Source organism: Pleurodeles waltl, chromosome 10 (genome assembly GCF_031143425.1).
Source record: "Pleurodeles waltl isolate 20211129_DDA chromosome 10, aPleWal1.hap1.20221129, whole genome shotgun sequence".
In the NCBI taxonomy this organism is placed as follows: domain Eukaryota; kingdom Metazoa; phylum Chordata; class Amphibia; order Caudata; family Salamandridae; genus Pleurodeles; species Pleurodeles waltl.
Genome location: NC_090449.1, coordinates 1,017,907,968 through 1,017,930,285, shown reverse-complemented (window position 1 = coordinate 1,017,930,285; position 22,318 = coordinate 1,017,907,968). Strand labels below are relative to the sequence as shown.

The 22,318-nt window shown below is 42.6% G+C and overlaps 1 protein-coding gene across 2 annotated transcripts in view; it reads right to left on the bottom strand.

The window, feature by feature from the left end:
* The window catches only part of PIK3R4 (phosphoinositide-3-kinase regulatory subunit 4), a 148,236-nt gene that overhangs the window by 101,881 nt on the left and 24,037 nt on the right, over positions 1 to 22,318 (bottom strand). For both annotated transcript variants that reach the window (XM_069211927.1, XM_069211928.1), the window contains 7 exons: positions 15,982 to 16,203; positions 14,485 to 14,658; positions 13,145 to 13,290; positions 8,993 to 9,196; positions 5,366 to 5,567; positions 3,604 to 3,800; positions 777 to 987 (listed from right to left, as the gene is read on the bottom strand). In XM_069211927.1, coding sequence (XP_069068028.1) covers positions 777 to 987; positions 3,604 to 3,800; positions 5,366 to 5,567; positions 8,993 to 9,196; positions 13,145 to 13,290; positions 14,485 to 14,658; positions 15,982 to 16,203 — 1,356 coding nt within the window. The remainder of the gene's footprint in view (positions 1 to 776; positions 988 to 3,603; positions 3,801 to 5,365; positions 5,568 to 8,992; positions 9,197 to 13,144; positions 13,291 to 14,484; positions 14,659 to 15,981; positions 16,204 to 22,318) is intronic.

Genomic DNA, 22,318 nt, shown 5'->3' with positions numbered 1-22,318 from the left:
ACTACATTTTGCAAGGGGATAGAGGTACAGTAGTTCACTTCATTTCTTTGCATGCAACACGCTTGAAGGATGTAGTAACAGCAGATAAATGCATAAGATGTTAAGATGACCAGATCTTTTTTTAAAGCATAGCAGACCGCCTTTGACAAGCAAGAAAGAGGTCAGTTAGAGTATGAATCAGGCGAGCCATTAAATTGAGAGATTTGTGGATTGAGAGGTATTATGAATGTACAATAGTTAAAGCTTATAACAGTAATCTTGCAATGTGTGCAATTTCTCACAAAATCAAGTACACAAGCAAAAGGGTCTACCTGATCCTGCCCTCCTTAGGGGTTAAGAATTTAATAGTGTTGTACAGATCCTTCATTAAATGTGGAAGCAGACAAAACACATAGGAAATAATTTAAAGTCTAAAAGTGCACTATTGAACAATGTGCCCAGATAAAAATCCAAATAGATTCATCTCAACCAGACATACTGCTCCTCTTGACGGTGGTTAAAGCCAACCAAAATCTTCCCTCTGTTAGAATGCCAAGGCAACATCATGAATACCATACTGGGACAAAATGAACTGCATCCAGACATGGCTATTAATTTCTACTCAATGAGAGGCAGCCTGGGCCTCCCATGGACAAACCATATCTGAAGTTGCCAGAACACATCATGTCATGTGCGATACAAAGACCTTTACTAAATTCATAAAGCTGCAGATAACTTCTGTAGGCTTGGATGGGTCACATTTACTTTAAGAACAAAGCAATCATGTGTGTCGTTACCTGGTGGTGGGGGCTTGCTCTCCCATTCTGCATTATCCATCATTAATTTGGCTTTTCTCTCTGCATTACATTGCTCCCTCTTCTGTTGAATCAGCTGCTGAAGTTCAGTTTTGCAGGTGGTGATACGAATTTGGCAGGTAGATGGCAAGGTGGCACTGGTAAATATTGGTAATGTGGGTCTGCGAGGTAAGGCAGTCGCACCTTCAGTGGCCTACAAAACCAGTTGCACAAAATTAAGAGTATGCACTCACTGGCCATTTGAAATAACTCATAATGCATTCAAGTTTTAGGTAAAACGCTTTTCATAAAACATTTTTATATGCAGCTGATATAGATAAACGATTAATATTTATTAATGTATTCACATTGGTTGAAAGTCTGTAATTTGAACTTTGCACCAGCAGGTAACACACAAGTCTTGCCGGTTTACCAAAAATATTATTTTCCTGCTTTTATTTGGGATGTGAACACTTATCATTTTCTGGTGGCAAGTCAGTTGCTTGTTCAAATAGTTTGGCAATGCCCAACCTGTTACTTGTCAGATCCATTTAAAAAGAGAACAGGGGCACATTTTCTTACGCTACCTTTTCAGTGTTTCTTAATAAGGATTTGTAGAGTGGGATAATATTTCAGATCTCAGGAATATTACACCTGGAACTACTAATAAAGTTGACGAGGGGATGTAGAGAAGAAGTCATTCAACCACTGCAAAGTAAATGACGATCAACAACTCTTTTGACAATGGTCACTTACTCAATATTATATCCCAAATAATTAGCAACACACTTTCTTCAAAATGATAATACATTTTTTTTTGGCCATGATAGTGGCAAATCGGTATGGGCCAGGCGCTTTATATTTACCACGATTTCAACAGCCTGTAATTTAATAGGAAAAAGTGAGTGTAACCATTATGTTTCTAGGGAAAAAATGTACTCACCACAGGATACTCAAATGTTTTGGTACAACATTTTATGATAATTGGGGTCAGTTTGAAACTAACCTCAACTTTAGTATTATGTGACTGTATTTATTTTTAAAATCTTAAAATTGCAACTAGCTGTCTTAGTACATTGTTAGGATATTTTGGGTATATTTAGCCTCTGTCTAACTCATGGTAATTGACTTTCCATCACTTTCTCCCTTTCCATGTTTGTTTGAAATGTAAGGGTGAAATTATGAAATAGAAAAAGAAAACATAGCTGGCCACAGTTGTGAGTCCCTTGCAGCCACTAAGTGAAGGAAGAATCTGTGTAATGTGATAAAACATTCGCTCTAGTCGCGCATTTGTTGTGCACCAGTCACTGCATTTCTTTACTTTATTTAAATGACAAGCAAAACAGCCAAAAATGTGGAGCAAATTTATACTGAATGCTTTTTGGAACAAGTGAACACCTCATTGGTCATTTTTATTCATACAGCCTGTAGTCCAATTCCGAAGACGGATGGGATATGTGATTTATCTATGTTCTTTCTCTGTTGGTTGCTATATTTATACAAGAAAGTAAAGCATAACCTTTGCCTCCGTGTTTTCAATAGAGTTGCAAGTTTTACATTTGCAACTAAAACTGATCTTTGCCATGACAATATTGTTGTTCCATTGTACCTTTCATAGCCTTAAATGGGAGACACAGATTGATTCATTTTAAATACCTTAACAGGGTATACTACACTACTAGTCAACTATTTAAATATGGACTGCGTGCCACAGGTGACTGCCCGAGGTGTGGGGACGGAGCCGCTGGCTTTCTCCACATGGCATGGACCTGCATGGGTATAAACAGATTCTGGTCGACAGTATTTCTGGAGTTGGAGCATACTGTTGGGATTCGACTGACTGCTACGCCGTTGTTCGCCCTGCTGGGTTATGATAAAGATGTAGAGGGAGGAGTCAGGAGATTGGTGGCCATGGATCTTTTGTGGGCAAAGCACAGAGTGGCAATGAGGTGGGCCATTGCCTACCCTGAGAGAATGGCATGTAGATATGGCATACTGTAAACACCCAGACCGACAGATATAAAGAGTTGACCCCTTCAAAGAACAGTTCTAAAAACTACTGGGGACCATACCAGACCTATTTGATTAGTAAGGAAACTGGGGAGGCAGAAGGGGGGTCATCACACACACTGGAAATAGACACATGTGCATAAGGCAGTACCCCTGCATAGGACATTGTGAACCGCTTCTACTGTAAGTTTCTCATGGGGAGGATATGTTGGTTGAGTTTACATTCCCCTGATGTGCAATGTTCATGCATCTCTGGATTGTATCGCTGTATTGCATCTTAGTTTGGTCAACTTGTAATTCAGTAATGGACTTGTTGTGTGTATTGTATCTTGTTTTTTTTTATGGAATAATGAAGAAAAATCCCAAACAAAAACAATTGCTCTTTGCCACCATTTTCACAGACAAGGAGATTATCCACTTTCCCAACTTAGAGGGAAGAGCACTTATTTGTGAAAAGCAAGTAGTAACATGAAGAGGAGAGACTAGGCATGTGCTCTACCCTACATGCCAGACATAATTTAATGTGGACCCCTTTATCTGGGCTGATGCCGGGTAGGATGTGAGATGGAGGGGTGTAGGGTAATGGGTGTTTGAATTTCCCATTAAACCACCCTCAAATTATCTGTGCATCAGCCACTGAATCAATGCTGTGGGCAGTCTCTTTGCAACATATATATTTTGCTGTTCTACTACACTATCAAATAGGGGTATTATTAATGGGCGCTGCATACAAATTACAGTAAAAAATGCATTGTTCATCACACTACATTTTCTTTTTGTTGCCAACAACTGACCAGGTATCTACATTACTGTGAAATACCTGAGGAGAGGATGAGAGTGGAGCACACAGTGCAGCAGAGGACTCTGAACGGTGAGGTTTTCCAGCTGAAGTCACTTCTTGGTCTCCTGGAGGAAGGGTTCGAGGAGCAGACTGGGCAATGTTGGCAGGTTCTAAGGACCCAAACATGCTTTTCCATTCTTCGTTCACATTGGGATCTGGTTTCACAGGCTTTCGGACTGTTAAACACATAGGGAGTATGGAAATCATGAGAACTGGTTTGCATGATGACGTTTTTAAACCAGACTAACATGTCAACTTGGTTTTCACTGCAGGATAATGCTATTGCTCTACAAATTTCAATGAGAAATCATTGAAAGTCTCAGATACTGATCTAAATGACCACAAAGGTGCAGTATTGTACCAAGCAATGTCCAAAGCCTACTGGAATGAATATAAGGCAACGCTGGCTGTAGCAAAGAAGAAGGACTAAAGTGATATAAAAAGAAGGGACTGCATATCAAGTAAGGGTTGCTACAACAAAAGGAACAGAACCTCAAAATTCAAGCGATTAAAGTTAACCCAGAGGTATGGAAAGCAAACTCGAAGGTTCCTGGGTTCCAAAAACATATTCTAGGTGTAAGCATTGAGAGCTTTTTAAAAAAGTGAAAATAAATCATTTTGAACATGTTTCTGCATGTGCCACCTGTTATTTGCAGACACAGTTAGGTCTGCTGTAGGTTCACAAAATACAGTCAAAGGGAATGAGGAAGAGTCCCCAAAACACTCTACAGCTGAAAGTCCAACTCAATGCAACTTATAAATATGTTTGTGGATCCTCAAATGCAATAGAAGGAAGAGTCAAAGGTTGTTGCCTTTCAAGAGCAGTTCCCCACTCAATAAATGCTTTTAGGTTACGCTGCTAGAAACATAATTTATCGAAGGCTTAAAGTGAAAATCTCCAATTCATATGAAGTTCATGCTTCCTAGGGGATTAAGTGGTGTTGCAAGTTGATGTGCCTAATATTGTGTGGGGACACAGGAGTGAGTTGAAATTTCATAGTTAACCTAAAAAACAAAATAAATGCCCTGACCCCCTGATGGGTAATTTATTAGTTCACATAGGGAGAATTCAGAAGTCATATATTTTCTTTCTACCTAAAACTGCAGAGAAATGTGATACATCTCAAAACCTATGTGTACTATATTCAATATTAAAGGATATTATAGTACCATATAGCTACAAGAGAGTAGGTCGACAACTGAGCTTTTAAAGAATTTCTACAGCTCTGAAAAAAGAAAGAAGTTTTGAAAAAGGTTATACTTTTAGCATGTCTAAAATACTGATATCAATTTATATCAAACTTGTCCTGGGCTGTTCAATATCTCATTCAACAGGGCACGGCACTCCTGAGAACTACCAGACTTGTCAAAATGTGAGCTCTAGAGGCCTATATGTGATACCAAGTGGCCTTTCATTTCTGAGGCACAGAAGCTCTAATCAAAAGGTGGGGTATATAAATCGCTGCTGACTATACGGAATAAATGGATTTTAAGAGTTCATATGTAAGCAACATGTTCATCAAATTCTTGCAGTTTAAATGACCAGAGCATTCTATCAGCCAGATACCTGACTAAGGAACACTTTCTGGAGTGAGGCACAATAATCAAACCAAAGAAATCCTAAAAAACAAGAGAATTTGTAGCGCCAATGTTAATGATTTCAATTAATAATATGTAACAATAACATAAGAATGAGAGGATTTAAACAAAACACACCATCAAAACAAAGAACTCCACTAACCACGTTTGTCATCGGTTTCTAGTTTGGTTTTAACTAGATCGACTTGTCTCCCACTGAGTCCCAGAAACGACAGGTCAATCACTCCTTTTTGAACGCTGTCTTGAAGGTGACTCTGGTCAACGATGTTGGCTTTTGCCTTGTTTGACTTCAGCATAAAATCTTTCAATGCTAAAAGTTGATCTTCCTCTCCCTCGGTCATTCCCTGCAAAAAAAGCACAAGACAGAAGAGGAAAATTACTTACTAAAGTGAAAGGCTGTGCACATCTGCAATGTAAAATATCCATAATACATCTTAAGCAGTCCTAGGTAGTTTCAAGGAACTAATGCTGCTTGCTTAGTTACAATTAACGGTAACATGACAGTAAATGTAGAGTCAAAGACATGGTTTGATTTTCTGTGTGAGAAGAGTGCTTAACTTGGGCAAACAAGAATACACTGCTCTAATGAATCCAAAATAAAGAGCCCAATACAAAAAACGTACCCAGTAACCTATTTCTGCACATTTGCGTCTTCATTTGGAGTACATTCCTGGCTACCATGGAATTCACAGCCGATTCATCAGTCCCTCTTAGGGAATCTGCAACAGTTGCATATTCCCAGGAATAATTGCAGAACTATTTCCTAAACTTCCCTGTTACTCATGTTACCACTTACCTAAGTACAAATGTAGCTGATGTACATTTACATGCATGTAAATGCAACAAAAGAGTGCAAAAGTGTTTCCCCATGGAGAAACTCCTTCCAGTACCGCCTTTACAATAAATGTTGAGAATGTTACCTCCCCATTTTCTGCCCTTGACAGAAGTAAATATCTAATGGTATGCAAGTTAGGAATGCTGTCTGTCAATACCCAAGCTCTCTGATGCTTGTGGTTGTTCACCAACATTTCAAGGGAATGCCCACTTCCTGCCTGTGAGCAGATTTACATACACTAATATCCTACCATACTTAAATAATAAGTAATACATATTGTTTGTACAAAAAAAAAAAATGTTTGGCCCATACAAACCATAATTTTATACTGGTAACAAAAGCTACATTTACAAGTAAGACCAACTTAGATTTGAAAATCGATTTGTGAAAAAAGCACTGTTTTACATGAATTATAGACGAACTCTGTATAATGAGGTGATGAGCAGTCACATTTACCCCGACATGTGAAAGCAACATCACTGGCAACCAATGTTCCCTCTATTCTTTTTCCTTTGTGTGCAGCACTTGAAGATCTCTGTGCATTACAGCCCAGCCTATGTGCACTAAGGAACTGATCATGCATGCGAGTCCAGTGCTCAACTATATAAATAAATCACCACTTCAAAATTTAGTTTACAACAACAGCGAAACAGGTGATTTCACACATACAGCTTCGTTTTATTGTGTTTGTGACAGTTTTGCAATGTAGAGAAACACTGTCATGGTACAAATTGTTTACTCTAGTGGCACCTACACTCCAGTTTTAGAAAAGTACAGGACTCAGAAGGTAGTATCATTATAAGGTTGTACTGAAGGTAAAGTACTGTCAAGGTGATAATGACTTGGAAAGGTTAAAGCTGATTAATGCACCCTGTATGGTCCCAGAAGATGGGGATAGGGGCAGTGGTATTAGCTTCCTGCCTGGCTTGTAGACTCAATGCCATTGCTCCTCACACTTCACCTGCGACAAAGCGACCATTTTTTCACACAGTCCAGTATTTTAAATCTAGTGGCTGATAAAGTGTCTCTTGGTCTCAGAGCATGGAGCAGTGAAGTAGGCGCTTCGCAAGAGTGTGTGCGCGCTGGGGATAGGCATGCCTGCACGAGCGTGCATGTTACAAGGAACAATGCTGACAACTAAGTTTTGACTGTCCCTTTGCATTATGCTGATCAGAAAAGTCTCTCTTCTTATACAAAAGAGGAGCCCTGAGCTGGGGAAGATGAGATCATAAGTGCCGACTTCCTCCACCACAAATAACAACCAGGCCACTACACATCACATCCTGATAATAGTGACTTGGTTACTAGGACACAGTACATTAGACATAAGCAATTGAACATGCTCCCTTAACTTGCGCGGTTTCATAGCTATAAGCTTTTAGATGAAGAGCTCACCAAAATAAAGTAAGCTGGCAAGGTAAGAAAATAACAAAAAGAAACGGTATGGCATTTTTTGATGCATAGCGTGAAAAGTGGTTGTACTAAAAATAAGAGAAGTTGCATTCACCAAATCTGACACTCAAATTTCCATACCAGAATTTTGAAGTTTGTTCTAGTGGCTATGATACCAACTTTGAAACCAGCAGCCTAATCCCATTTAGGCACCTAATTTAAAATTGTGTGACTGTGCAAATAAGTAACATCACTGTGCATACAAAGGTGAATATAATCACTGTTATTCAATTGTAAACACACTAAATATAATGAAATTGTATAGGTCAACTGTGTAAAATTCACACTTGATGTAAAAAAGTCTCTATCATATCCCAACACACCCATTAATGTACAGTGCTCTGTTTCACCCCAGCAAGATTAGCACTATACAAACAGCGGCAAACACATACACGCATTTCATCAATGTCAAACAGATAAAAGCCTGAACTGGCCTCACTGTAATTACAATCTGTGCCCTCTATGCCCTCTAGTTCACTCACTGAGCCACTGTACCATCTTACACATGAGCTTGCTAAAGCTTTACTGAGAGCAAGCAAACATGCAGAAACACCAATGGGCTTCTTGCTAGTCTTGTGAAAAGAAATGCACTTCCTTTCAATTCAGTGCACCATTTGGGGCACGTCAGACGGATTATGTGTTTGTTACTCTCTCATCATTACAAATCTAAGAAAGCGGCAGAAAGCTGCAGAGAAAGATAGTGTGCAGCTACGAAGTAAATTCACAAGCAAGCCAACTGAAAATAATTGACTTTTGGCACTTCCCTTCCCCATCCTCTGGGGTCAGGGCAATGCAACATACAATTTTACCTCTACAACCAAAAGCGGATTCACCAAGGCAACGGTACTCAAGTTGTACTGCTCTACCCTGCCCCCAATCACACTTATCAACAGCACAGATAGGTATACCCAAGACAGTCTACAACCTACACACAGCCTCACCCCACAAGGAGGACAATGACTGCACCACTGCTCCCGTTCACCAGCTTTTCTGTACACACTGCTCAGTTTCTTTTAACAGAGAAATAACAATCCTTCCTGCCAGAAAATAACTTACCACCTAAAGAAAAGGCATCAGAGGGACAGACCTCTAACATTAACCAAGAAGGTAGCAGACAAAACACAGCCACCACAGGTGCTAGAAACAGACAGCCACAAAATGTTTTTTGAGTTGACAAACACAAATAGATACTGCCTGAAAACCAAGCATTCTGAGGGATCAGCTGCTAGTGGATACAGAAATGTTCATCATTAAGGGCCATTCTTTATAGGTTCTTCATGACAGACCATTTCATCTTCACCCCTCTTATACAATCCCTTGATGAACTGTACCTTGGTTCTACTGAACAGTGCTCTGTTACTTGCCAGGTAGGTTTACACTATACAATCCAAATACATATATACATACATTAAAGGACTCTTGATTCCCACAAAGATCCATGATGCACATGATAACCACTCCCCATACATTTCTCCAACCAACCTGTGACAAGAGCTTCTTCAACAGTTGCGCGATGGCTGGATCCTCAGGAGGTGGGCAGTCGGGAAGTAGACCATTCCGCTTCTGCTGCCTCAGATGAAGATGGCTGAATAGGCTGGCGATATTCTTTGCCCGTAAAGCGTAATCATAGATGGAACGACTGACTGGTGGTTTCAATACACTTAGCAGGACAATCTCCTTTTCGATCTGGCATTCAGATAGAGAGAAATTGTTTGGAAAAAGCTTCACAGTAGTAGCAGAGAAAACCAACACATCAGATGCAAAGATATAAGGGCCATAATTCAAGAATCATCAATATTTAAAAGTTAAAAATATATACTTTTTTTAACTCTCATCTTTCAGACATTCAGGTCAGAATCTAGAAAACCTCGAAAATAATTTTTCTATATCCTAATTATATCCTAAATAAATGAATGCAGTAATAAATCGGAGCAGTTACTTGGGCTCGGCATGTCCCGTGTCCTTGGCTGGGCAGCCAATTTTCCCACAGGAAACATTATCCCCTGGATGTCCCCTAACATCACTTAGAATCTCACAAATTGGGGTGCTAAAGTATAACATGTTCTAATATATTTCAGATCTGTCTGTGAAGCAGATATACCCTTGATAGATTCTCAAGACAGAAGGCACTGAAATGAAGGCTAGTTGGGCAAGCAGAACAGCGAGTGGACTTCTGCTTCTGGAAACATTGGCAAGTATAACACTTTGGGATGAGGAGACAGTTCATTCTCAGAAGTGCCCCAAGAAAGCATCAGCCAGTTTAGAAGAGATAAGGTGTGCAAAGCAAATCCCTTGCCTTATGTCCCTGTAGGAAGTTGGCTCTGTATATACTATCTCAAAGTGAGAGATAGTGTGCACAGAGTCCAAGGGTTCCCCTTAGAGGTTGATAGTGGCAAAATTAGATAATGCCAATGCTCTATTTTGTGGTAGTGTGGTCGAGCAGTAGGCTTATCAGAAGGGAATGTTAAGCATTTATTGTACACACACACTCCAAGACTTAACTCCAGGTCAATAGGTTTTTATATAGAAAAATATATTTTCTTAATATATTTTAAGAACCACAAGATTCAAATTTGAGGTAAGTACATCAAATGCAAGGTAGTCCACACAGGTAAGTATAGAACTTTGATTTAAAACAGTAGCACACACAGTTTTGGAAAAAATTGCAATAAGCTATTTTAAAAGTGGACACTGCAAAAATCAGCAGTTCCCGGGGAGGTAAGTTTTTGGTAGTTTGTCAGGTAAGTAAAGCACTTACACAGTCAGTCTCCTGGGCATACGCAGCCCACTGTTAGGGGTTCAAGGCAACCACAATGCCACAGCACCACAACACAGGGCCAGTCAGGTGCAGAGGTCAAAGGAGGGCCCAAAACACATAGGCGCCTATGAAGAACAGGGGTGCTCAGGTCCTAGTCTGCTAACAGGTAAGTACCTTCGAACTCGGGGAGCAGACCAGAGGGGTTTTGTAGAGCACTGGGGGGTGGGGGGGACACACACACAAGCACACAAAACACACCCTCAGCGGCACTGGGGCGGCTGGGCGCAGTGTGCAAAGTTGGCATTGGGTTTGCTATTGAAAGCAAAAGAGGGACCCTGGGGTCACTCAGGCAATGCAGACAGGGCACAGGGGGCCTTCTCGGGCAAGCCTCCAACTGGGCTAGGATGAGGGCCGCCTGCTGGTCACTCCTGCACTGGTAGGCGGTTCCTCTCCGGCCTGCGGGCTGCAGGTGCAGTGCTTGGTCCAGGCATCGGGTTCCTTTGTTACCAGGCATTCGCAGTAAGGGGGAGGCTCTGGATCCTCTATGCAGGCATCGCTGGAGGGGTGCAGGGAGGTCAACTCAGGGTGCCCACGTCATTGGAGTCGTAGGGGAGTCTTCTCTGCAGTGTTGATTTCTCCAAACTCTAGCCAGGGGTGTCGGGTGCAGAGTGTGAAGACTCACACTTCTGGCGGGAAGTGAGAGTCTCTTTAAAGTTGCTGCTTTGTTGCTTTTTCTGAACAGTACCGCTGTTCTCTGAGGTTCTTGGTCCTTTGGGTGCAGGGCAGTCATCTGAGTCCTCAGACGCCGCTGGTCCTGCTGGATGCGTTGCTGTGTAGGTTCTTTGGGTATGGAGACAGGCCGGTAGGGCTAGGGCCAAGTCAGTTGTCGTCTCCGTCGTCCCTGCGGGGCTTTCAGGTCAGCAGTCCTTCTTTCTGTTGTAGGTTGCAGGAATCTGATTTCCTGGGTTCAGGGTTGCCCCTAAATACTAAATTTAGGGGTGTGTTTAGGTCTGCGGGGCAGTAGCCAATGGCTACTGTCCTTGAGGGTGGATACACCCTTCTTGTGCCTCCTCCCTGAGTGGAGGGGGGCATATCCCTATTCCTATTGGGGGAATCCTCCAAAATCAAGATTGAGGATTCCTTAAGGCAGGGGTCACCTCAGCTCAGGACACCTTAGGGGCTGTCCTGACTGGAGTGTTACTCCACCTTGTTTTTCTCATTATCTGCTCTGGACTTGCCACCAAACGTGGGGGCTGTGTCCAGGGGGCCGGCATCTCCACTAGCTGGAGTGCCCTGAGGCACTGTAACACGAAACCTGAGCCTTTGAGGCTCACTGGTAGGTGTTACAGTTCCTGCAGGGGGGAGGTGTGAAGCACCTCCATCCAGTGCAGGCTTTGTTTCTGGCCTGAGAGAGCACAAAGGCTTTCACCCCATGGGGTCAGAAACTCGTCTCAGCAGCAGGCTGGCACAGACCAGTCAGTCCTGCACTGAAGGATTGGGTAAAATACAGGGGGCATCTCTAAGATGCCCTCTGTGTGCATACTTTAATAAATCCAGCACTGACATCAGTGTGGGTTTATTATTCTGAGAAGTGTGATACCAAACTTCCTAGTATTCAGTGTAGCCATTACGGAACTGTGGAGTTAGTTTTTGACAAACTTCCAGACCATATACCTAATATGGCAACACTGCACTTACAATGTCTAAGAATGGACTTAGACACTGTAGGGGCATATTGCTCATGCAGCTATGCCCTCACCTGTGGTATAGTGCAACCTGCCCTAGGGCTGTAAGGCCTGCTAGAGGGGTGACTTACCTATGCCACAGGCAGTGTTTTGGGTGCATGGCATCCTAAGGGGGATGCCATGTAGACTTTGACTTTTTCTCCCCACTAACACACACAATCCGCAATGGCAGTGGGTTAGGTGAGAGGTCCCTTAGGGTGGCACAACACATGCTGCAGCCCTTAGGGACCTTCCCTGGTCACAGGGTCCTTGGTACCAGTGGTACCTTATAGATGGGACTTATTTGTGTGCCAGGGGTGTGCCAACTGTGAAAACAATGGTACATTTTTAGTGAGAACACTGGTGCTGGGCCTGGTTAGCAGGGTCCCAGCACACTTCGTAGTCAAGTCAGCATCAATATAAGGCAAAAAGTGGGGAATAACTGCAACAGGGAGCCATTTTCCTACAGTCCCTCAATGAAAGATCTCAACAAAGCACAAAAAGCAGTCAGTTGACTCCTATTTCCTCTCTGCATTGCACTTGCAACCCTCCCTGTTGTATATTGTACAAGCTAGTATGATATATGGACAGAATTCACACTCAGATATATTGCATCCAATATGAATTAAGGCGTGTGTTAAATGAACATGCAAGTGAAAATGCAAAATAATGGAAATTCAAGAAGAATAGACTAGAATATTGCATTGTAGGATTTCTTCCTTTTTTCTTTTGAAAAGGCATCATGCAAATAGAAAGAAGAACAATGTCTGTATGCTTAACTTTAAATTAACTCAGTAGTTTAAAAAAAAAACCTGCCTTTAAAAGATTGGTGGATCCTGGTAGAATTCTGCAACTCTTCAAGCTTTTGCATTTAATGATTTAGGCAGAAAAAAACGTTCTTTCATACAACTTCAACAGGCTTTGTGGTGCTTCTCATATTCATCCAAGAACATCGCAAGAGTTAAAATGGAACCATGTTCAGAATCATTAAGATCATGACTGCACTATGGGGCTAGCAGTCCATGTCATGCTAATTAGCAAAAAGCACAATTGTTATACAGCTGCACTTGTGGTTGTGAAGCACACAACAGGCATATTTTATCACGCTTTTTAAATCTGCAGTGCAACTTATTATCAGCTTGATGAGATTACCTGGATGATCGGCTGCATGATGAAAGGAAGCAGATACTGCATAAGCTTGCAGTACACATCGGCAATGTTCAAATTTTGTGCCACAGCGGCAATAAATCCAACAGCACCATATCGGATCCACAGGTTTGGATGGCATAGGAACGGTGCTGAGCAGACAAACACAAGACAATTTGGCAGAAGGAATAATATTTTAGAATTACAACAAAGTTTAATACAAAAATTCTGAAAATGTTTGAAATATTTAACAGTGAACATAGTTTATAATTAGTTTGGAAATACTGGAAACAAAAAAGATTAAGTTACTTTTAGTAATATTCTATCTGACTGATGTGACAGCTCTGCAGATTCCTTGCATAAACCTTATTCCAGGCACAGACTGGAGCTCTGCAAGATTGTAGCAATATCCCTTCAGCAGAGCAAGTATGCACTCAACAACACTGTAGGAAGACCAGAAGTGGCAATGAATCCCCTATAAATGGTGCCACTTGCATCAGTAACCTCCGATCCAACCTGTTTACCGGTGCCACACAGAGGCTAAAGATGCAACCAGCGGAGCCAATATAACTAGTATAAACCAAAACACAATCCTTCAGCCAGGTGGAGAGAGAGCAAAAAGTAATTTGCATGAGTTATCATATCCAAAAGAAGGAAGGCTAGTAACAAAACATCCTTGACTTGTATGAACCCTTCATAAAGAACCATTACAAATGGAGCATTCAGGATATGATTGCTTTATACCTAGTAGCTTGGAAAGGCATCCCAACCAAATTGGGAGTGTGCTGATTATTGCAAGTCATGCTTATCAAGGCAATAATGCTGCCTGAAGAAGCTCAAGAAGGCCAAGTAGCTGCCTGACAAATAGACGTAAGTATACAAAAATATGATGAATGGAATTCTTGGGTGTGGGACCCACCTTTGCGAATCCCCGTGCACTTAGGGCAACACAATGAAGTATACAATAAATGATGGCTGGAATCCTTGAATTAATGCCACTGATAATAACTCCGACTACATCCCAATCCATCATTATTTTGCACACCATCACCTCAATTTGAACCCAGCTACATGCAAAATAGTCTTGACCCTGCTGCAATTGGGTACAATCCAGCTCGAACTGCCAATCCAGGTCCTCCTGGCACAGGAACACAAGCCAGGACTGGCTTCACCCTGGTTATGGGCTTCACCCTTGTTATGGGCTCAACTGCTGGGTACAGCTTTGTTCCAGTGACATAGTGTGCACAGGGCACACGTCTGGGGATTTATTGATGGAAGTCACTGGATATTTTTCCACTGCTTGATACGAAAGCATGTAATACATAACTCCTGGCTTACAAACTTACCAATATCACAAGAAAATTCATAGATGTGTGGTTTCTGTAAAAGCCCAAGCTGACACATGCAGGTAAGGGCATTTAGAGCTTTAAAAATAACAAATTCTTCAACATCGCTTAGGCCTTGCTGAAGCAGTGGCTTCAAAATCGAAGAGCTCTGCCAGCCAACATAAGCTGCAACACCTGCAAGATGATAAAGGGATAAACCAGAGAAGTATTACTGTAGAATATCTAGATGACCACACACCTGTACTATAAAAGAATGATGTTTATGCTACAAAGGGGACAATTCACTAACTAGGAGTAGCAATAATGTTTCAGATATCTCTGCTTGAAAAAGAAATGTACTCTATGAATATTATTTTCAGTCTGGTGATCTGATGGTCTGGTTATCCAACACACAGTACATAACAACAAATCTGGTGTTTTATTTATAGTGTTTGGCTACTGCATTCAGGTACAAGCTTACCAAGAAATTAGTGGTCGCTTCCTATGATATATGTAGCTACATCTCTGAATTGTTATCAAAGATGACACCAAAACCTTGCTAAACATTTAATTTCAGTGACGATCCAGTCTGTGGCTCATTGACGAGTTGGAGAAAAGTCTGTAAGCTTAATGTATTTAAAAGAGAGAGCACTTAGAGGTACAGCCTGAGTTAAAATACAGTCCCTGCCATTTGTCCACCACTAAACACCTGAGAAACAAAACATTAGATAGTAATCACGCTCCTTAGCCTGGAATTATTTTCTTGCAAAGGAGACTATCTAAAGCATCTGGTTAGAATTGACACAAAAGGCAACATAAATATTCTGCTAAATCTTGTGAGAACAAACAGTTCCTTTGATTGTTCTATGTGACTTAATTTAACTAAGCCACCAATGCGACTCTAGTTGATATCCTGATCCGTTTTCCTAAGTTTTATGTTAAGGATGTAGAAACAATATAAAATGTAGAAGGCTTAAAGTTGTGGATGGCCTGGCCACCATATTAAGAATGCCATGGATATCAATGCACAAGCTACGGAGAAAAGGACATTTAACACCTTTTGGTGAATGTCTCATACCTCCTAACTCTAAATAAAGCTCAATGTTTTTCAAGAGTTTATTACTCACTTCATCCCTGATGGTTCTACTAATACACACTGGGAAGATATGATGTAGGCAGGTTAGTAACACTCGCATTTGGGTCCTCTTTTCTACAACTTTTTCCAGTGCTCATGTTACCCTTCAACATACCGAGCTTTATGGGTGCTTGGAAGGCTCTGAATCAGATGAAAAGCTCCCCTTTTCCTGTTATCAGCTCCATTATATTTGTTACTAGTCTGACAGATGTTTTAACTTACAGTTTTATACTCTTTCATAAATTTCCCATTTAATAATCTACAGTTGACAGTACATTCTAAACTGCATATCCACTGTAATTAGTAGGCCATGGATCACTAAATGAAAGGGAAACTACAAGGTCATTGCATTACATATTACTAATGGAAGACCAGGTACCTACCAACAATGCTGTCAAAGAAGGCTCCACGGAGATGCCAGTCATTCTTGTCATTAAGGAATGTGATCATGTGAGATAGGAGGACATCATTGGCCTTTTGACGCCCAAAGAATACGCACAAGCGCGTTATTCCATTCTCCATGAGGGTCTGCTTAACAATATTTTCAGGGTCACTCAGCAACGTCACTACTTTCTGCTGGACCATTTCATGGAGGGCCTGCAACTCTGACAAAAGATATGCAAGCGAGAAATGAAGAGATGTGCATTACAGTTCTGTGCACATGCATGAATAACAGAATAGTATTCTATGCATTTTTCAGTTTCTGAAGGATTGTTTACGTGCCACAGGGCATGAATATACAAATCTGATCCACAGTCATATGGATTAATAAATTGAGGTAATCTGGAATGTGGAAAACTGTTTAGAAACAAACATTTGGTCAATCAGATCTGAAAGCAGGAACATTACCAACAAAAGCGTGCAATTATACCAGTGTGTTTAACATTTTGACGTCAACTATTCAATATTTATGACTGCAGCATTAGTTACATTTACAGTCCCCATAAATATCACACATTCACTGAAAAACCATTAATTATGTTAGGTTATGGGAGGCAGAGGTATTTGTGTGTACAACACAAAGCCTAAACAGTGTGGCAGTTCACCAGTAAAAGTGCAAACAACATACTATTGAATAACTACATTTTCAGTTTTTTCATGAAAATGGGTTGGCAAACATTCACTAATTAGGAGTGTGGTAGACTACAGTCGGTGGACTGGATTTGAGCAGTGTGGTGTGTGTTGGACTGAGGTTGGGTGTGTTGGATTGGATTGTGGTGGTTTAGAGGGGGTAGGAGTGGGGTAGATTGGGGTGGGTTGGACTGGATTGGGGTGGGGTGGATCGAGGTGGGGTGGATTGTAGTGGGGTGGTTAGGATTGGTGTAGGGTGGATAGGATTGGTGTGGGTGGAATGGATTGGAGTGTGGTGGACTGAACTGGGATGGGGTGGATTGGATTGGGGTAGAGTGGGGTGGACTGGAGTAGGGTGGGGTGGATTAGAGTGGGGTGGACTGGAGAGGACAAAAGACTGGGTTGGGGTGTTTTGAAATGAGGTTGTTTAGATTGGGTAGATGGATTTGAGTGGGATGGATTGGTTCGGGGTGGGATGGATTCAATTGGGGAAGTTTGGATCTGAGTGGATTGGAGTGAGGTACAGTGGGCTGGACTGGATTAGAGTGGGGTGGATTGGATTGGGGCGGGGTGGACTGGACTGGGTTAGGGTGGATTAATGTGGACTGAATTGGACTGGAGTGGTGTGGAATAAAGTAGAATGTATTGGAGTAGGATGTATTGGGTTGGTGTGGGTGGATTGTTTGGAGTGAGGCAGATTGGGTAGCGGTGGACTTGACTGAAGAGGGGTGGGCTGGTTTGGACTAGATTGGAGTGGGGTCAGTTACAGTGGGGTGGGTTGGATTGGAGTGGGATGGATTGGAGTGGTGTGGGATCGTTTGGAGTGAGGTGTAGTAGAGTGGGATGGACTAGAGTCTGTCGCATTGCACTGGAGAGTGATGGTGGAATGGAGTGGGGAAGGTAGGGCTGGGCTCAATTGGTGTGTCGTGGACTGGATTGGTGCGGGTGGATTGTGGTGGACTGGCAAGGGCTGGATTGTGGTGGATGGGAGTGGGTGAATTAGTATTGAGTGAGGTGGATTGGATTGGAGCGTGGCAAACTGGAGTGGGGCAGATTGTTTTGGATTAAATTTGGGCAGATTGGAGCGGTGAAGTCCGAAATGGACTGGAGTGGGGCAGGTTGTTTTGGATTGAAGTGGGGTAGATTTGAGTGGGACAGATTGTTTTGGATTGGCATAGGGCAGATTGCTTTGGATTGGAGTGAGGCAGACTGGAGTGGAGCAGATTGCTTTGGATTGTAGTGGGGCAAATTGCAGTAGGGTGGATTGGAGTGGGGTGAATTGAAGGGAGGTGGATTGGATTGGAGTGGACTGGAGTGGATTGGGTTGTATGAGGTTGATTGAATGGGGGTGGGTTGGAGTGGGGCTGATTGGATTGGACTGGGGTGGGGTATATTGTTTTAGATTTGAGTGGGGCAGAGTGGGGTGGACTCGAGTGGGACAGATTGTTTTGGGCTGGAGTGGGGCAGACAGGAGTGGGGCAGGCTGGAGTGGGGCAGATTGTTTTGGATTGAAGAGGGACAGATTGGAGTGGAACAGATTGTCTTGGACTAAAGTGGGGCGGATTGGAGTGGGGCCGATTGTTTTGGATTGGAGTTGGGCCGGATTGGGTGGGGCACACAGTTTTGGACTGGAGTGAGACAGATTGTTTTGCACTGGAGTGCAGCACATTGCATTGGAGCACATTGTTTTGGATTGGAGTCGGGCAGACTGGAGTGGAGTAGAGTAGAAGGGAGTACAGCATACTGTTTTGGACTGGAGTGGCACATGTTGTTTTGGATTGGAGCGGAGCAGATTGTTTTGGGGTGACACATATTATTTTGGATTGAGTGGGGCAGACTGGAGTGAAGCAGATTAGGTTGGGGTGGGATGGGAGTGGGGTGGGTTGGAGTGGATTAGATTGGGGTGAGTGGTTTGAACTGTAGTGAAGTGGACTGGTGTGGGGTGACGTGGGGTTGACTAGCGTTGATTGCAGTGAGGCAGATTGGAGTGGGATGGACTGGGATGTAATGCACGATTATGTGTTAAAGCATCATTTCAGAAATTACACATAAGAAAGAGACAATGTAGCTTTGCAATATTTAGAACAAGATAATCTTCATCTTTTCTAGAACAGCGCCCACGAACAAAACCAAAAGAAAAAAACATGAGTGCAAAGTGAACTTGGCAAATAAAGAAAAGTTAGCTAAAAGAAAACAATTGCAATTTTGTTTGTTCTGCTGGGCACATATTTTCCACTCACAAGCCTTCTGTTTGAAGGGGACTAGAAGTTAAAAAGAACAAAATAGTACCTCAATCAAGTTGGGAGCAACGGACGGGCACCAATTAAGTTGAATCAAACAGTGCCCATGAGCCAAAACAACAGAAAACATAAGTGCAAACTGGGAAAAGGCGATTTGGCAAAATAAAAGAAAGTTAACTACAGAAAATAAAACTTTGCAATTTTGTTTATCTTGCTGGGCAGGTTATTGTCAGTCACAAGCCTTCCGTTTGCAGGGAACTAGAAGTTAAAAAGAACAAAACAGTACCTCAATCACATCAGGAGCAGCACACGGGCAGTGAATTAAGCTGGACCAATCAGTGCTTGGTCCCTGCTACACAGAGAGGAACAGAAGTAATGCTTGGCCTGCAGTGAGGTATTACGAGACTGAAAAAAGGAATGCCACACAAGCCAAGAAATGGTAAACGACAGGCGGGCTCCAAGCCCTTTGCTGTCCACAACAGTCTCGCAAGTGAGACGCATGTGCTAACTCATGAACTCGCAGACTTGGCCTTAACAAAATAATGAAGTAAAACTATCACAGATTATGCCTTTTTGTGCTGCATAAATTACCTTTTTTTGCTGCATAATTTAGTCAGGACTGCTGCATAATTTGTAGCTTAACTACAAAGGCATAATTGTTGCCTCTAAATCACAAAAAGGTGTGATTGCCCTAGTGCATAAATTTCTGTACTGAATAAGTTACTTACCATTGGTAATGCTCTTTCAAGTAGGAAGAATCTATGTAACTGCAGAATTCTCACTTTTGAAATATTTCCCAGGTGTCGGAGTGGATTCGGAAACTTTTTTTGTTTTTGATAAACAGATTTTATTGAGTTTTGCGCACAGAGTACAACAAGACACACAAGCAAAATGTCGGAGAAGATTAGAAAGCTTTTGAGCACAGCACTCATAATCAAATGGCATATTGCAATAGCACAAAACAGTTGCAGCATTACCACCCTAAGCAGGACCTAAGGATAACTGGACAAGCCATTTTCCCCATACTAGACCATTTTTCAAAGGGACAGCCCCGGTTGTATTCAGAAACTTTTGAGATTCCTCTGAACGCCAGTAGGTGGCATCATGCAGTTCCGCACGGATGCTGTTCTGCTCCAGAAATGACGTGAGGAGCATACTTAGGCACCACTCCCGTCCAATGTTGTCAGTTGCTTTCCAGGCTGTCATGTCCACAGACGCAGACTTTGCCCAGGGTGCTGATTCCTAGACTTAGGATCATATTAAACGGTAGTGCCCAATTAACAGAACAGGGAGGATCGGTAAGGAATCTGCGATTAGATAAAGTCCCTAACAGAAACAGCACTATCATAGGTAAGTAACATGTTTGTCTTCTGAGAGAGACTTCTAACTGTAGATTCATTGCCATTTAAACAGCTATTAGGAGGTGGATCTGCGAAATATCTCATAGCAAGAAATCCTGTAGGACAAAGTGGGCAAAACGCAACTTTCTGCAAACCTGGCTGGCCAGACAGTAGTGCTTCTTGTAGCTAAGCCCACATAGCCACCTGGCAGATGTTCAGTACAAGGACTCTGTGTCAACAGTAGTAGCAGCTTTGACACTGGTTGAATGTTCTTATATACATTCTGGGGGTTGCTTTTTGGCCAATGTGCTGCAGAGCTTAATGAAGAGCATGATTCAATGGGAAATGGTTTGTTTCTTCACTGTCTTGCCTTTTTTCGCCTGGTAAACCTCACATAGAGTTGACCGTCCACCCGGTGTTCTCTGGTACAATCGATGTAAGAGCTCGGTCCACTTTTTGAGTCCAAGCAATGGAGGAAGGATCCCCGTGTCCACAGAATCACTTTGTCTGGAAAGAAGGTTGTGGATGGTGGATTAACACAGACAGCTTGAAGCTCACTCATTCGCAGAGGTGAAAGCGGAGAGAAACACCGTCTTGAAGGTGAGCAGCAGCAAGGAACAGCTGTAAAGCAGTTCAAAGGGAATGAACATCAAATATGTGAGGACGATGTTAAGGTCCCACTGAGGCATGACGAAAGGAGCGGGAGAAAACACAAGCTTGAGACTTCTCAAAAACACATCACAACTAATGACTTAAATAATGAGGGCTGGTCTGGCAAACTTAACAGGCTAAAGAAAGACCCGACATGCCAATACAGTTCTGGTTGAAGGACGTCTGGCTGCGAAGATGACATCAACCACCTCCTGGGGAAGGTTAAAGGTATTCAACTGTCTTTGCTCAACCTCCATGCATGAAGATGAACATTGAGAAGGCCGGGTAAAGGACCCTGCCTTATTGCTACAACAGCATGTTTTCCTGGAGCAGCAGCCTGATTAGACGACAGATGCTCAATCCCAAGAGTTCTCAGTATCATAGTCTCGGTGCCCAATCCAAGGCCACAAAGATTACTTGGGCCCAGCCGTTCCTGATCTTCTCTAGAACTTCAGCAGGAGTGGTATTGGCGGGAAGGTATACAGGAGTCTCGAGTTCCACTCAAGACAGAATGCGTCCCCTAACGAGAGGCACCTTGGAAACTCCAACAAGCAGAACTGCTGACATTTTGCATTCTCAGCGGTGGCAAATAGATCGCGCCAAGGTACTCCCTTTTTACACAAGAGACCATAGACAACCTATGGATGTAACTGCCACTCGTAATCTGCTAGGCATTGATGGCTGAACTCATCTGCCCTGGTGTTCAAAGATCCTGCCTGGTGGTTCACCACTAGGAACAACCCTTGATAGTCCAGCCATTTCCAGAGGCACAGCCCCTCCTGGCACAGGGTACAGGACCTCACACCTCCTGCTTTTACAATACCCCAAGGCAGTGGAGTTGTCCATAAGAGCCTGTACCATCCTCTATTTGATGGACCGAAGAAAGGCTTTCAACTCCAAATGAATGGCTCTCAGCTCTAGGGGGTTGGTATGGAGCAGGGACTACATCAGAAACCAAAGGTCTCTGATCTCCACCTCTTCCAGGTGGCTGCTCGAATCCAAAAGTGAAGCATTAGTCACCACTGTCATCTTCGAGTGAGGCAGGGAGAAGGGTCTGTCGCTAACTCAATTGCGATCCAGTAACCACCAATGCATATCTTTCACAATGCACTACAAACTCTGGACGTGGTCAGAGAGGTCCCCTTGATGATGGGTCCATGAGACTTCAGATCCCACTGTAGAGCAGTGGGATGCAGGAAGCCATCAGTCTCAGTAACAGCAGAGTCGACCTCACTGAAACACAGGACAGAGGCAGAAAGATCGGGACCATAGCCTGAATGTCCTGGACTCCCCTTCCTAGTTGAAAGGCACAAAACCAAAACATTTCCAGAATGGCTCTGATAAAGGCTAGCAACACAAAAGAAGTCAGGTGTGATTTCAGCATGTTGATAGTGAACTACAAAGTTGACAGGAGTTTA